We start from the raw sequence: 15059 nt of genomic DNA on the forward strand, positions 1-15059 counted from the left end.
AGATGTTTCATACAGGACAGTAACGGCATTTTGGCTACCTTTGGTCAAATAAACGCTGTAATGTATTCATACCTGGCATCAGCTCAGAGATTTGTTGTCTAATGATCATGATGATGATTATTATGGGTGACCGCAGTGTGACTTGAAGTCCTGGTTTAGTGCTAACCAGCTGCTGTGTAATCTGAGCCGCGGATAGCAACAGCCGGGGTGGGTGACAGTCAGGGTGCTTGGTGGGGGGATTTAGGGCTCTTCCTCTCCGTCTTTTCTCTCGCTCAAACTTAATATTTAGATATAGTCTGGTGCCGTGCAGCGGAGTGGTCTTGGATCATGATGGCGGGGTGCAGGTTTTGGATATTCTTTGCTGTTGCTGTATCTATCCTCGGGACTCTCGTGGTTCAGGGTGAGTGGCGCAGTGGCAAACTTTTGGCACGTCCGCAACGACTGGCTGGCTGCCTTCTTATCTCTCAAAATGATCCTCTGCCTGTCATGTGCAGGCAGAGGATCAGTGTTTAGAGAGACAGCCAGCGCTATAAGTCATCCTATATTGATCGGAATGCCAGAGAAAAGTTATACTTTAGATCTCCAAAAAACGGATTCAATCTTCGACTCAAAAACTGGTGTACATGCTGGAATTTGTGTAGATTTGAACCAACTTTGGAAGTAGAAATCATTGTTTTTCTTCTGTTGATGGCATGATTGCAAGCATCCGTTCAGCTGTATTTGACATACTGTAAAGTGGATGTAAACACAATTATTGTCTTGGTTTGCTTTTTGTGCACACGGTTCTTCTAGACCATGCACTTGATTCAAAGGCTTGTATTCAATTGGGGAGAACTGTACACTGGTTTTGTCTTTGCTCGTTTACACTAAGTGCATTATAACCATGAGACTATTGTCCACACGCATCCTCAGACTACTTTGAGTTTAGCCAATGCATTTTAACAGATCGCCATTAAAAAGTAATGTAGAAAGGCATCTTTGCTTTGACATGACAGCAGCGAGTGATTGCATGGCACTGATTGGATTCTGCAATAGGAGGTTAACCGCAGACCAGAAAGGCCACAGCTGCAGTGGAGGTAGAAGAGAAAGCCGGGATGTGATGCGACTTTAGAAACATATGATTCTGCAAACCAATTTGGCCACTCGAGAGGCAAAAGGTAGGACAAGTCGCTCTCAACAGCTGCAGGCAAATCCTCTCCTTGGCAGAGGTCACCGGAGCAGTTTGAGAAACATTCTCAGTGACAAGGTGCCAGATTGGACAAGATCCATCCTGAAATGTAGACTCTGGGTGTTGTTGGTTTGACATGTTTACCACGATTAATGAGTTTGGAAGCAGTGGGGTTGGACTTTCCCTGAGAAATATACAGCTCCAGAAAAAATTAAGAGACCACTTCAGCATTATCAGTTTCTCCGGTTTTACTATTTATTTATTTTTCATTTTTATTGTATTCTATAAACTACTGACAACATTTCTCTGTGTTGGAATTCAACAGACACTGTAATGCCTGCCATACATGTAGAGAGAAAGATTTAAGAAAAATGTTGAGTGGTCTCTGAATTCTTTCCAGGTCTGTATATTTGGATGCTGGAAAGAAGACTCGAAGGAGCAGCAATGCGACTTTTGTCCTGAACCCTTACAGATACAAAGCGTTGTAGTGTTTTACTTCAATCAAAATGACAACTTAAGATAAACTTGAGCTCTTGTCAGCCATTTGATCCCGTTACACTCAGAGCAACAGCTGTACATCTGGCCCACTATCTATCTTTGTATTAAACGGGTCGCTTGGATTGTTTGAAGTGGGATTCAAGCTCTTGTATTACTTGGCACGGAAGCTAAGCAATATGCTGCCGTGGATTGGGTCAGCGAGAAGTTGCTGGTCTACTACGGGGTCGAAAGATTGATATGAGACAAAGTCCACAGTACCACAAACAAAGCAAATGATTGAGGGCCTCCATTTGACTCCTTTGTTTACTTCTGCAACATAATGACATCACTATGTAACAATCGCGCTTCTACTGGCTAGCACTCCTAGACATTGTACGTGATAGGCTTAAGGGCGGAGCCTGCAAGATAACCAATCAGAGCAGACTGGGCTCTGGTTTCAGACAGAGGGTGAAAAGAGGTGCTGCAGCACAGGCAGTATGAGAAACATAAAGAGCTTTTTGGACATTAAAGCATGGAGACATGTCCCAGAGGAGGCACTAAATACAAATATGGACCTGAAAATTAAAATTTTAGGGCCCCTTTAATGGCTACCTGATTCTCCAAGGGTGTGCCAAATGCCTCCTACTGACACTAAGTCAATCAAGGTGTGATATTAAACATGAATATCTTCTCCTTCTTCGGTCCTTTATTTAGCTTTGATGATCAGACCAACATTTTTTGGCCTTGAAAGCAACACACAGGAAACTCCTCTCAGAAGAGATGCTTTCTGGAAGATGGGAAAACAAATGTAGATCCGTTAGCGTCTAATTGTTGCATGAAATGGTTTTTTGTACCTACCTTGACACACGGTCAACTGGGTTGAGCCTGGTTTGCCTTTGCCTCAGTCAAACGGTGATGTTGTAATATTTACCTTTTGTGTCTCTGTTGTCGTGACCTGTTATGCTGCCTGACATTTGTTCACCTTAAAGGGGTCATCTCAGTCCGATTATCAGTCTGGTATTTAAATAATAGGGGCTGCCAGGTCTGCGCTGATTGGTTAGCTGTTGTGATTGGTCAGCCACTTGGAGATATCCCGCCCCTAAGCCTATCACGTACAATGTACGTACTTTGGATTTCTGCCTGACCGAGTTCACTTAATGATCAGGCATAGCTCCCGGATTTTGAGGGGTTTTCCAGATGATGCAGCAAAGCCAGAGGAGTCTTTTGTAACTCATAGACGAATGGAAATTGCTCAGCTAATACTTTTTTAGCCGACGAACGTTTGGTCTGATATTAAAGGACGGCTCTATTAAATAATTATCCAAATAATTCAACATGTTTGACTTTTTAAATCGGCCTCACATTCCCTCAGTGTTGACCTGCAGGCTCTGCATCTGGTTCCCCATCATCTCTCCTGTCGCTGGTCAAAGACTATAGACGCCAGACATTACAGTACTTTGTAACCACACGATATTACAACAGATCCATGTGGGTTTGCTTAATGTTCTGTGTTAGGAAGTTAAACTAACATGGATGCCACACTTTAAAAAGTGGGTTTCTCGCTTGTCTCTTAACAGCCGAGGAAGTCAAACCTTTCCCCTTGGAGGGTCGAAACACATAAACAGACACTTATTATCTTGTAAAGATGGGAAAATTGTGCAAGCATTGCTATAATATGGGTTGACACACATACAAATAACCTTTTTCCCGCAAGCGTCCTTGGGTTTTTTGAAAGGCGCGATATAAATCCAGGTTATTATTATTATTATTATTATTATTATTATTATTATTATTATTATTATTATTATTATTATTATTATTATTATTATTATTATTATTATTATTATTATTATTATTATTATTATTATTATTTATTTATTTTTATTAAAAAATAAAACAGCCTAAACTGCAATTTATATTTTATAATATATATAATATTATTTATTCAAATGCGAAATGTAAAGGTCAAAATGTTTGCATAAAGGTCATTGTAATATATCAATATTAAGTAAAACAACAAATCAGAAATACTTTATTTGTCCCACAGGGGGGAAATGTAAAGTTACAGCAAAAACAAAAAGGGCAGATAACAGGCAAAAATAAGATGAAGAGGATAGTGTATTAAAAAAACCACACACAATATTAAATAAAGATCAAATAGGTAGAGATGCAAGCTATAGAAAATAATAAGCAGCAGCATTATAAGAGGTAGTTAAAATGATTATTTAGCAGACTGTTCAGTAGGTATTGCACAGGGCTTTTTCCCTGTTCCAGTCTTTGGTAGTGAAATATCAACCAGTGATCATAAACTGTAAAATAAAATTGTGTGTAAGAAGTGTGATTGCACATCAGGGGTGGCTTGTGTGGGGGTCTACCAAGGGCCTTAAAAAAGCAGTGTTAACAGTTGTATTTAAATACCTAACAACTGGCAAACCCTCGGGAAGAGAGACATCTCAACACTCGTCGTTACAATGCCTGCTGCACAGATTGTCCCATGGGGGGGAACCATTACAGCTGAAAACTATGTGACATATTTGTACCTGATTGGACTAGACAGTCCCAGGAACGAATCGATCATGGGGGACGACATCTTTACTGCTTTGTAGTGTGTGTTACTGTCACCGTTTCTGATGATTATTGCAAGAGTGTGACTTAAAGTCTGGGTTTAGAGTTTCCCAGCTGCCGTGTAATCTGAGCTGTGGATAGTGACAGCTGGGAAGTAGAGGCAACGTGTCGGAAATAACCTCTGCCTTACCCTTTCATAGTCTCCCTTAAGGTAAACACTGAAATATAGCTGAGGAGCACAGAGTGATGCTACCATTGTTAACCTCTCTAGGCTCTGTGTTCGGCCCTTAGTGGAATGTGGACGTGACTGCTAGCTTGGCAGATAGCTAACAGTGTGTTCAATTAACACCCAGAAGACAGCCGGTACTTTTCAGATGTTTAAATCTGAAGTTCTGAAAAACAGAAACATAACATACGTTAGCAAAGCGTGATGAGTTTGACATTGACAATTAGCATGAGTGCTAACTTCACATTGGAAACGCCGTTGACAACACGATAAGCATCAAAGTTATTTTAGATTTAAATGTTCACATATATTTCACAACTGTTTTAAATAACTGTTGAATGTAGGTATTTACTCATGGACTCAGCAGAGAAATGGATGAGGAGGCAATAGCTCATCTCTCTGATTTCAGGTTGTAGTTTGTCTCACACATGTGCACTGATTTTTAATAATGCATGCTAGAGGGGGGTAGGACCAGAAATGCTTTTAAGCTTCTTCTTGCCCTTTTTGAACATGAAGGAAACTATTAGAGTATTTATTTGTATACATTGTAAAGTCTTTTGTTATTTTGTTAAATAATTTTACAAAAAACTTAATTAAATAAGAAATGTCAAAAATAAAAAATGTAGGAAATGTATTGGAAATTCCCAAACTACATTAAAATACACCTGCTTATTTCACTTAAAACAGTGTTTATGTCAATAATTACTAGAACTATTCTTAGGTGATGCGTAATTGTTAATTGTTAAGCATTTACATTTTTGCAATAGTCTATCCACTAAAGCCATGGACCAGATCCGATTGGGTCAGGGTGGTGTGTGTGTGTGTCAGTATGACCCAAACTGAGTTCAGTCTGACCTTGTTTCTGATATTTCTCCCTCGCCCGTCATGAAGTACCGTTTAGACATATTTCCAACACTATTTCTCCTGTTTTTTTCCCATGCAGTGCACTGCAATGAGGAGTCGGCGCTGATCGGCGCCCTGTTCAAGAACTACAACAAGAACATTCGCCCGGTGAAGCATCCTGAAGATAAGCTGGAGATCCAGATTAAGCTGACCCTCACTAACCTCATCTCCCTGGTGAGATACTATTATAAAAAATGTTTTACCATCAGGACAATCAACGTGCAAAGTTATGCAGAATAATTTCGTCAGGTAATATAGCGGCGCATAATTAACACAACTGAAATCTGAGGAAACTACTTAGGTTTTTTACTAATAGAGGCCCTAATACTGTATGTGTTTTGGGGTTTTCCATTCCTGTAGTGAGTTATCTGAGGGAGTTTCTCTCCCACCTCATAAGGCATGTAATCATGTCACAGTAGAGGCACAACATACAAATACGAAACCTGAAAGTGAGCATAATAAAAGCATATTTAGAACGAAATGGAAAGTGCAAGTAATAATAAATAGTGCAACATTTGAGTATGAAATATGAAATTCTCATCCTGCTTCATCACTTGCATCACAGAATGAAAAGGAGGAGACTCTAACGACCAATGTGTGGATTGAGATTGTGAGTTTGTCTTCTCTTCATACTCCTGTTTTTGTTTGTTTGTGCAAACCTCACAGTGAGGCTAATTAATCCATCAGCACTTACACATGTGTTTCAACGTCACTGATGACCTTTCTCTTAAATGTCATCTGCAGACATGGCTTGATTATCGCCTCATGTGGAACGAATCGGAGTATTACGGCATCGGTGTTATTCGTGTCCCGTGCAACACCGTTTGGCTTCCTGACATTGTCCTTGAGAACAAGTAAGGCAGTAACAAAGAGGAGTGCAGGAGGTTCTCTACATGTAATCTCATTAATCTGGTGTGAACTGTCTCCTCCATCTCTGCAGCATTGATGGCAAGTTTGACGTGGCTTACTACGCCAATGTGTTGATCTACAGCAATGGTTGGATGTACTGGCTGCCACCTGCCATCTATCGCAGCACGTGTGCCATCGAGATCACCTACTTCCCATTTGATTATCAAAACTGCACACTGGCATTCAGGTGTGTTACAATTACAATGCCTCCATTGGACTCCTTTCACTCCCGCATAATGACATCAGCATGTAACACTTGCGCTTCTATTGGCTAGCGCTCCGACACATTGTACGTTATAGGCTAAGGGGAAGGACATCTCTAAGCAGTTGACCAATCACATCAGAGCTGGCCAGCTGACCAATCAGAGCAGACTGGGCTCTGGTTTCAGACAGAGGGTGAAAATGGGTAGTGCAGCAGAGAGCTTTTTGAACATTAAAGCATGTAAAAAGGTAGAGGCAAATACGAATATGAACCTATAAGCCATTTTTGATGCGCACTTTTGTCTGATGATCAAAAGCTTGAATTGGCTTACAAAAAGAAACACAATGACTAAGGTTCATTAGCCAAACTTTACCACAGTGTGTGTCCGTGTGGTCGAAAACTGTGAAACTTGGAGTGAACATACATTGGTTGGTTTTGTTCTTTTTCATTTTAAAGAATAAGCCAGCTATTTTCAGTTGTATTTTATCCTTGTGGCCACGACACCTAGATCCCAGACGTACAGTTCCAATGAAGTAGACCTCCTCTTGGCTGTAGGAGATACAGGCGAGACCATTGAGTGGGTGGATATCGACCCTGAGGCTTTCACAGGTACACTACATCCACAATCAACACTCCTCTGTTGGTAACACATGCTTCCTCTCCAGCTTATAGTGTGTTTCACCCCTCAGAGAACGGCGAGTGGGCCATCGTCCATCGTCCGGCCAGGAAGATGATCAACAAACGGTACTCCCCAGATGACCTGGAGTATCAGGAGGTCTTGTTCAATCTTATCATCCAAAGGAAGCCCCTCTTCTATGTCATCAACATCATCCTGCCCTGCTCCCTCATCTCTTCACTGGTAGTGCTGGCCTACTTCTTACCTGCACAAGGTCTGTGGAGCCATTTTCCCACTGCTATTTTTACATAGAATATGATGCGATATACAGCCACGGAAAAGAGACCACTTTAGATTAAATTAATATTATTATTTTGTATTGTATTCTATAAACTACTGACAATTTTTCTCTGTGTTGGAATTCAACAGACACTGGAATGTCTGCCATACATGTAGAGATAAAGATTTAAAGGTGCCATAGAATGGAAAACTGTATTTACCTTGGCATGGTTGAATAAGGAGAGTTCAGTACATTGAGCTGACATACCGTGAACCTCAAACACCATTGTTTCCTCCTTCACGTGCAAATCATGAATATGCGTCACAGCGGTAAAACGGGCGAATTACAACGATCCCTGTGTGTGACGTCACACACGGTAGTCCAGCCCCAACATTTGCATACACCCGCTGCTGGAAACACTCACGCTAATGCCGGCTGCACACTACATGCGGAAAATGACTCCGGTGGCCAGAATACGCCATCTAGTGGACACCATACTACCTAAAAAAATAATCCGTACAAGTCGAGGCTCCGGTAAAAAAAACAAAAAAACATGGCGGACGGGTCTGAGAAAATCATCCTGGCGGTTTCAGGGCACCGGGTGCTGTACGACCTGTCCGCAGAGGGATACAGAAATATAAACATCAAAGCTATGGCGTGGGAGGATGTAGCACGCACGGCAGGCAAGACAGGTCCGTTCAAATCTTTTGGTTGGTTTATTATGACACCGATGTCACGATAGCATAGCTAGCGCTGCTAGCACAGCATAGCTATCGTTTTAGCTGTCCCGAGTGAATGAATGAAACGTGAATTATTTTGGTATGAGGGAGCATGGATATTTGCAATTGCTAAATATTCACAATTACACTTGTAATGTTGTTTTTATTATTATAACAGCAAAGTAATTTACGTTTGTTTATTGGCACCATAGCAACAACAACTTCCGGTCCTACCAGCCGTACGGTCGAGCTTTGCGGTTGACCGGAGGAGTTCAATATTTTTAACGTATGCGGAGGGCCTCGGATGCGGTGTTTCTTCCGCACCGCTCTCGACCGGAGCTGATCGCATACGGAGTGCGGATCTCCATTGACATTGAATGACTTCCGGTCAAATCGGATACGTATTACCGCATGTAGTGTGCAGCCGGCATAACACTTACCACTCCGTAACGTTGCTCTCCGATCTCCGACCAACTGGCTGTTCTTCAAATTCCTCAGTTTCCTCCTCCGATAAAGGCTCAAACATGTAAGGTTGGATGCTAATAGCCTCCATGGTTCATCTCTCACAGTTTCAGTAACTTCACTTACTTCTCTGGGCTCTGAGGCAGCCATGGATTGCTCCTTGTAAACCAGCCAATCAGAGCAGAGCTCATCATCATTATTTAAATGAGCCCCAAATAAGGCCATTCAGCTTGTTCCATTCCAGGACCAAATCATAGGGCTGTAAATGGGCCTGTAAAACCGCATCTGGACATTTCTTGGATCAACCAAAGTTATATACCTTCTTTGTAGACACCAGAACTATTTAAAATACCAGATAGATGCTCTCTATGGCAGCTTTAAGAAACATTTGGAGTGGTCTCTTGTTTTTTTCCGGAGATGTATATAATATAATATTGCAGTGATGTTATAAAATATCAAGTCTCATAATGTAAAAGTACAGTACTTGTTTTTCTCCTTCTCAGCCGGCGGACAGAAGTTGACGGTGTCCATCTCCGTCCTGCTGGCTCAGACTGTCTTCCTCTTCCTCATCGCTCAGAAGATCCCTGAGACATCTCTCTCTGTGCCTCTCATTGGCAAGTGAGTCAGTGTGTTCTCTGCTGACCTCTGCTGGGCGTTTTCTTCCTTTGATCACACACTGTTTCCAACACACAGGTCTATTCTTTTGTCTTCCTCAGGTACCTGATCTTCGTCATGTCCGTCACTACTCTCATCGCTACGAACCAAATCGTTGTGCTCAACATCTCCCTGCGCAGCCCCAGCACTCACAACATGCCCCGCTTTATCAAACTTGTGAGTACATCTATTATAGTCAGTTTATACATATACATATATCTATAGGTATAATGCTGGTTAAGATATTCATACTTTAGAATTGTTTATTTCGTATTTTATTTCTATGTGTAATGACTTGTATTGTATTGTATTTTGCTGCTGCAGAGCAAACATTTCCCAGTCTGGGATTAATAAAGTAAATCTAATCTTATTTTATTGAACATGTTAACAATTTTTTTTTACAAAGTATAAAAAATAAAGTTCATGTTGAAAAGGGACAGGAAGAAGCATAGAAGCTGTTCTACTCGTACAGAGTTCAATTCATCTCTTTGTACAAATCAAAAAATTAAATAATAGTAATAATAATCTTTACATGTAAACCAAAAAAATTAAATAAAAATCTTCAAAGACAAACAATAATCCTGAGGTCATCGGTGGTTTTTGAATTTGTTTTAGTTTCAATAACGTTCCAATGGTTTTCACTTTCTTTGGTTCATTTGCTTTGTTTTGAATTCAGTAGGTGAGCCTTACTTTGATATTGATGTAATCCAAAAACTAACACAAAGCTATCACATTGCTTTTGTATTTTGATATTAGTGATTCACTAGTTATTGTTACAGAAAACCTTTTTTTAAAGTCAGTGAGTAAACAATGAAGGTCTTCCTCCTGCAGCTTTTCCTGCAGTCGTTACCTCGTCTCCTGGGCATGGCCCCGCTGGTGGACGACGGAGAGGTGGTGATGGAGGTGAACGGAGTGAGGGAGCGGCGCCGCAGCTCCTTCGGCCTCATGCAGAGAGCAGAGGAGTATGTGATGAAACAACCCCGCAGTGAGATGATGTTTGACAGGCAGAGAGAGAAGCATGGGCTCACACGATCCGTCGGTAAGAAGTCTATTCTTTAAGAGGACATTTTGAGCCTCTACTGTGACATGTCTTCCTGCTTTAATGTTCAGAAAGCTCTTTACTTTTCTCATAGTGCCTTTCAATACCCTCTGTCTGCAAAGGGAGGCTGTGGGTAAGTGGGATAGTGCGCTGATCTTCGGATTAAGGGAGCAGCACTGGTTCAATCCCCACTGCTGTCAGCATGTCCTCGCCCCAAATTAAAAGTGTCTAACAATAGGCAGCCGCTTAGAGATGTCACACATTTACAATGGGTTGGAGTGATAGCCAATAGAAGAGCGAGTGTTACATAGTGATGTCATTGTGTCACGGAAGTAAATAAAAGGAGTCCAATCAAGGAGTTTATTACATATTTTGGCCTTTGCAGAAGCTGAACATGCACAAAAACCTATATAACACACTAGAGGAAAGCATAAAAGGGCCCTTTTAGGAACTATAATGGAACCTGTGGATCAGATCAATCGAGGGGACTCTAGGATAATATAGGAACAATTATAAAATATGAACCAAAAGCTGATAATAAATGGAGAAAATGGATTGAACGTGCACCACTTCTGCTTACTGCTTACTGAATGTCTGCACATGCACTTATATATATATATATATGTGTATGCATATGAGTAGGTGTGTATGTATATAAACTATCATGGGTGTATGTGGATATAAATGAGTGGATGTTTATTAAATTCCCTCCCTCCTGTTTTTCTGTTGTCCCTTGATGAAGGATGAATTGTATGTATTGGTTAGCATCTGGATAACATACAGGCAACATATCTTATTCCTGTCTGCATATCGCTGCCTTGGAATCAGCTTTAAGATCACTTTAAATATATCAACACACAAAGTCAATAGAAACACAGCTCGGAAATGTAATCAGCCATTATGTCCCACATTGTTGTATGAAATAGCATCAAACCAATGTGTTCTATGTGAATCACATCCAGATCACTCCCTTATGTTAGTCACTTATTTGTGCATAACGTTCACACTCCTTTATTTTGTTAATTAAAGGCGCCTGTGTTTGGCTCAGGTAATGCTGTATCATACTGCTGTGTGACTGACAGTGTCTCCCTCCCCCTAGTGGATAATATGGATGTCAGCAGCACAGCCAACCTGTACAAGAGTTTGGCGCAGTCTGCACCCGAGATCAAGCAATGCGTCGACGCCTGCAACTTCATTGCCGAGAGCACGAGACAGCAAAACAACATCGGATCTGTGAGTGACTTCAAACTTTGTCTGCCTAGCCAATACTTTCTGGGATATATAGATTATCAATTTGTTTAAAGGTCTCCTATTATGCTGTTTTATGGCATATATTATAGGATACATATATTTAAATAAAAAAAACATGTCTCTGATGTGTTTTGCTCAAAATACCAAACACATCATGCATTTTAGCATGTCCGCTATCCCTCTGTTTCAGCCCCGTTTTTGAAAGTGCTGATTCTGTTACGGTCGCTTTAAATTTGAGCTGAGCTGAAGTTGGCCACGCCCCTTTGGAGCGTCATGATCTCTCGGTCTGAAGAGAGAAGTTTCTAACGGAGAAACTCAGCTAAACGCTGCCATGACTAAACACCAGATATGTTCCAAACCACATCAAGCATTATTTCTGAAACCCTTCTCAGTGTTTACCACTAGAACAGAGACATTATATGAATTATATAAACAACAACTCTAAGTCCCTCCTGCAGACATCCTGCACAGAGACACAGAGGTGCTGCGGAGGGGATTCAGCTCGCGACCGTATATGGGGGACGATAGGTTGGGACATGTCACGTGGTCGCGACGTTGCCAGGAGTTCAATGTAAAGCCAGCCCACATTTCCGATATGACGTCAAGTCCGCAGCAAATCTGGATCAGCTCGTTTGTACCCCCGTTTTTAGAGATGTGGGTAAGGAGGGAAAGAGAGAGGGTTGTATTTTCTGACACTTTGTGAGTCTCCTTACACACCGGGGACACATATTTATGTATAAAGACAGCAAAAAGTGCATTGTGCATAATGTGGGACCTTTAAGCTGTGTTATTGAATAACAATACAAGCTTATTTTTAGATTATTTTTCATACACAGGCTACAGCTATATATGTACATGATATATGTGGTATCATAAAGAACAAGATGATAAACACTGTATATAATACTATCATTTGTTATCCTTGTGAGAACTCTGTGCTGTCCTGTGTTTAAGTCTTATTCCTCTTGCTGCTTAAACCCCCAGGTTTTACCTATGGGGATCAATAAAGGTTTGTCTTAACTCATACTCACTTTATTTCCAATTTCAGGAAATAGAAAGCTGGGTGCTGATTGGAAAGATGATCGACAAGGTTTGTTTCTGGGTCGCCTTCTTTCTTTTTATCATCGGCACGGTGGCCATCTTCTTAACAGGACACTTCAACCGCGCGCCTGAATTTCCTTTTCCTGGGCAGAGCAAAAAATATGTACCAAGTTAAAAATCAAACAAGAAAAACCTTTTTGCTCTGATGAAACCTTTCCAGGGTGCCTCATGCTGTCTGTAAGGATGAGGGATGTTGCTCTTTGAGTCGCCGGATCAGGTTCAGGGTTGCGTTAGTTAGAGCTTTAATAACCGAAGACTCGACAACAGACTCTGTGTTTATATTCACAGATAAGATTAGTCAGGCAGCGGAGGGATTTTCATTCAAACTTACTGTTCATCTTAGCGTAAGTTTGTTGGATGTATACATTAAATGAGTGGATCAGGTCTCATTTAAAAGTGATGTTTTAAATCATAGCTATCAAGTATTCCTATTATGTGGTTTGTTGTATAAACAGTATGAGTGCTGAAGGAAGGAAAGGGATGAAGGGGATTCACCGCCTTGCTGAGAGAGTTATTTATCTTGTTGCAAGCCATAAAAACTGTGTAGAACTGGAATTATAAATAAGGTTTCTTAGCTGATTTTATTTACACGTGATGTGCAACATGTGTCCATCTCTCATGGGTGTTATAAAAGTCATCCATGTATTACACATACCTGATCAAGTCTGTAAGTTTCCGTGCGTGTAGTCTTACTTGCGTGGAAAACCTACGCATGTAACTGAAGCCAGCCAACTCTGTATCAAAGCCTCTTTCTTCTTCTTACTGCAATGACTTATTTATCAGAAAAGCTTTCGAGGCGGCTGAGAGGGACGTTGTCTTTATTCATTGTGCCATGTTTTTTAAAATAAATTCATTGTTTTGTGCTTCGTGACTTGCTCAATCAATTTAGTTAATATGTGAGTTATGTGGAAACCCAATTTGGAAAAGGTAATTACCTTCAATAAACTCTGTGTTTTCATCAGTGGTTTTCAAATGTTATTACCCGAAAGTGTAAATATATTGTAAAACGCCCCCAAAATTCAACTTATCAGGAAGTGCATACAACCGATTAGCAAATGAAAAACAGATCATTGTAAATTAAATCATATCTGTTTTCTTTATGATCAATTATAATTCATATTGTGTGTGTTTGACAGAGATATTTGGAGAAAAACAAAGGCCTCTAATCATTGATTAATATTTAATTTGTAATTAGTTTATATTATTTGTTATCTTGCATGTATCAATTGAAGCAAACACGAGGTTAACCCACGTGAAATATTGTTTTGGTTTCTTCTTATCAGCATGCAGATATTCACTGCTTTAAATCTCTGGTTAGACTTTTGGGTGTGGTTGAACACCTCCATGTGGTGTGAAAATGTACTACACCCAAGTAGACAGGGCTTCAGTCATGGTAGCTGCGCCACCCAAGACACAGGTTCATAACAGGTTGAAATCAAGGTTGAAACTCAGTAAATAATGCAAGTATTAAGTCATGTATGCAGGAGTTTTTATTGCTGAATCACTTCAGTCAAAATCCGTGGTGTAGAGTAATACATTTACTCAATGCTGTACTTAAGTACAATGTGGAGGTACTTGTGCTTTACTAGAATACTTCTGCTACTTTGTACTTCTTCTCCACTACAACTCAGAGGTGAATGGTGTACTTTTACTCCACTACATTTATTTAATACCTTTAGTTGCTAGGCAGATTTGAATTAATGAAATATAATCAACACTTGAATCAGACTCAATCCAAAGGTTCAAGGTTCAAAGGTTGTATTTATCATATGCACAGCAAATACAGCGTATATCTTGGCAATGAAAATCTTATATCCCAGGCTCCTCCAACAACTCAACATACAAAACGCAAGATAAATAAAATAGTGCAAAAATTAGACAAGAAAATATATATATGCTGCCCTGCAGTATACACAGCCATTCAAACTAGCTGCACCTTTACCAGCTCTGAGAACACTTTAATGATCAATCATTATAAAACACATCAGAGATATTATTCTGAAATGGACCAATCAAACAATGACTGCTTTTACTGTCACTACTTTAAGTACATTTAGATGAGAGTACTTTCTACTTTCACTGGAGGAACATTGTGAATGCAGGATTTGTAGTGTTACAGACTATTCTTACACTCTGGTGTTTCCACTTCTCAGTGCCTATTTTTCACTTCAGCATTTCATGTCTCGTTTCAGAATAGTAGAAGCTCATCCAGAGTTGTTATGTAGCCTACTTCCGGTTACAAAGTAAAACAACTCGTGGAAGTTCTGTCGTTTTCTTTTATTAAAAGCATACCGGTAAAGATAATAAAAAATACATTTTTATAAAATAAATCATTCCTAAATCACAGATGTGAGTCGTGTCTTTAAAAAAAAAAAAAAAGGATCAGAGACCGGAAGTGTCGTCATACGTAACGCGCCTTCACCACAGCCCCCTCCTCTCCATCCATCTACCTGCATTCCTGTCGGTGAGTTTCCCGTGGTGGCGCAG

At 40.4% G+C, this 15059-nt stretch overlaps 1 protein-coding gene across 1 annotated transcript; it reads left to right on the forward strand.

Annotated features, from left to right (window-relative positions):
• Window positions 1-216: 216 nt before the first annotated feature.
• On the forward strand, window positions 217-13435 carry chrne (cholinergic receptor, nicotinic, epsilon). The gene is made up of 12 exons (XM_063894438.1): window positions 217-400; window positions 5380-5513; window positions 5905-5949; window positions 6084-6193; window positions 6280-6435; window positions 6959-7059; window positions 7140-7340; window positions 9031-9145; window positions 9244-9358; window positions 10013-10220; window positions 11320-11453; window positions 12520-13435. The coding sequence occupies exons 1-12, from the start codon at window positions 328-330 to the stop codon at window positions 12685-12687; spliced, it is 1560 nt and encodes a 519-aa protein (XP_063750508.1). The 5' UTR covers window positions 217-327; the 3' UTR covers window positions 12688-13435.
• Window positions 13436-15059: the final 1624 nt, after the last annotated feature.

This window comes from Eleginops maclovinus, chromosome 11 (assembly GCF_036324505.1).
Source record: "Eleginops maclovinus isolate JMC-PN-2008 ecotype Puerto Natales chromosome 11, JC_Emac_rtc_rv5, whole genome shotgun sequence".
NCBI classification, from domain to species: domain Eukaryota; kingdom Metazoa; phylum Chordata; class Actinopteri; order Perciformes; family Eleginopidae; genus Eleginops; species Eleginops maclovinus.

What these genes read in the sequence shown, in the direction of transcription:
- chrne (XM_063894438.1), top strand. Translation starts at nt 328, where the DNA reads ATGATGGCGGGGTGCAGGTTTTGGATATTCTTTGCTGTTGCTGTATCT. An exon ending in AACTGCACACTGGCATTCAG is followed by an intron (nt 6,436 to 6,958) that starts GTGTGTTACAAT and finishes CACGACACCTAG; the next exon opens with ATCCCAGACGTACAGTTCCA. An exon ending in CTACTTCTTACCTGCACAAG is followed by an intron (nt 7,341 to 9,030) that starts GTCTGTGGAGCC and finishes TCTCCTTCTCAG; the next exon opens with CCGGCGGACAGAAGTTGACG.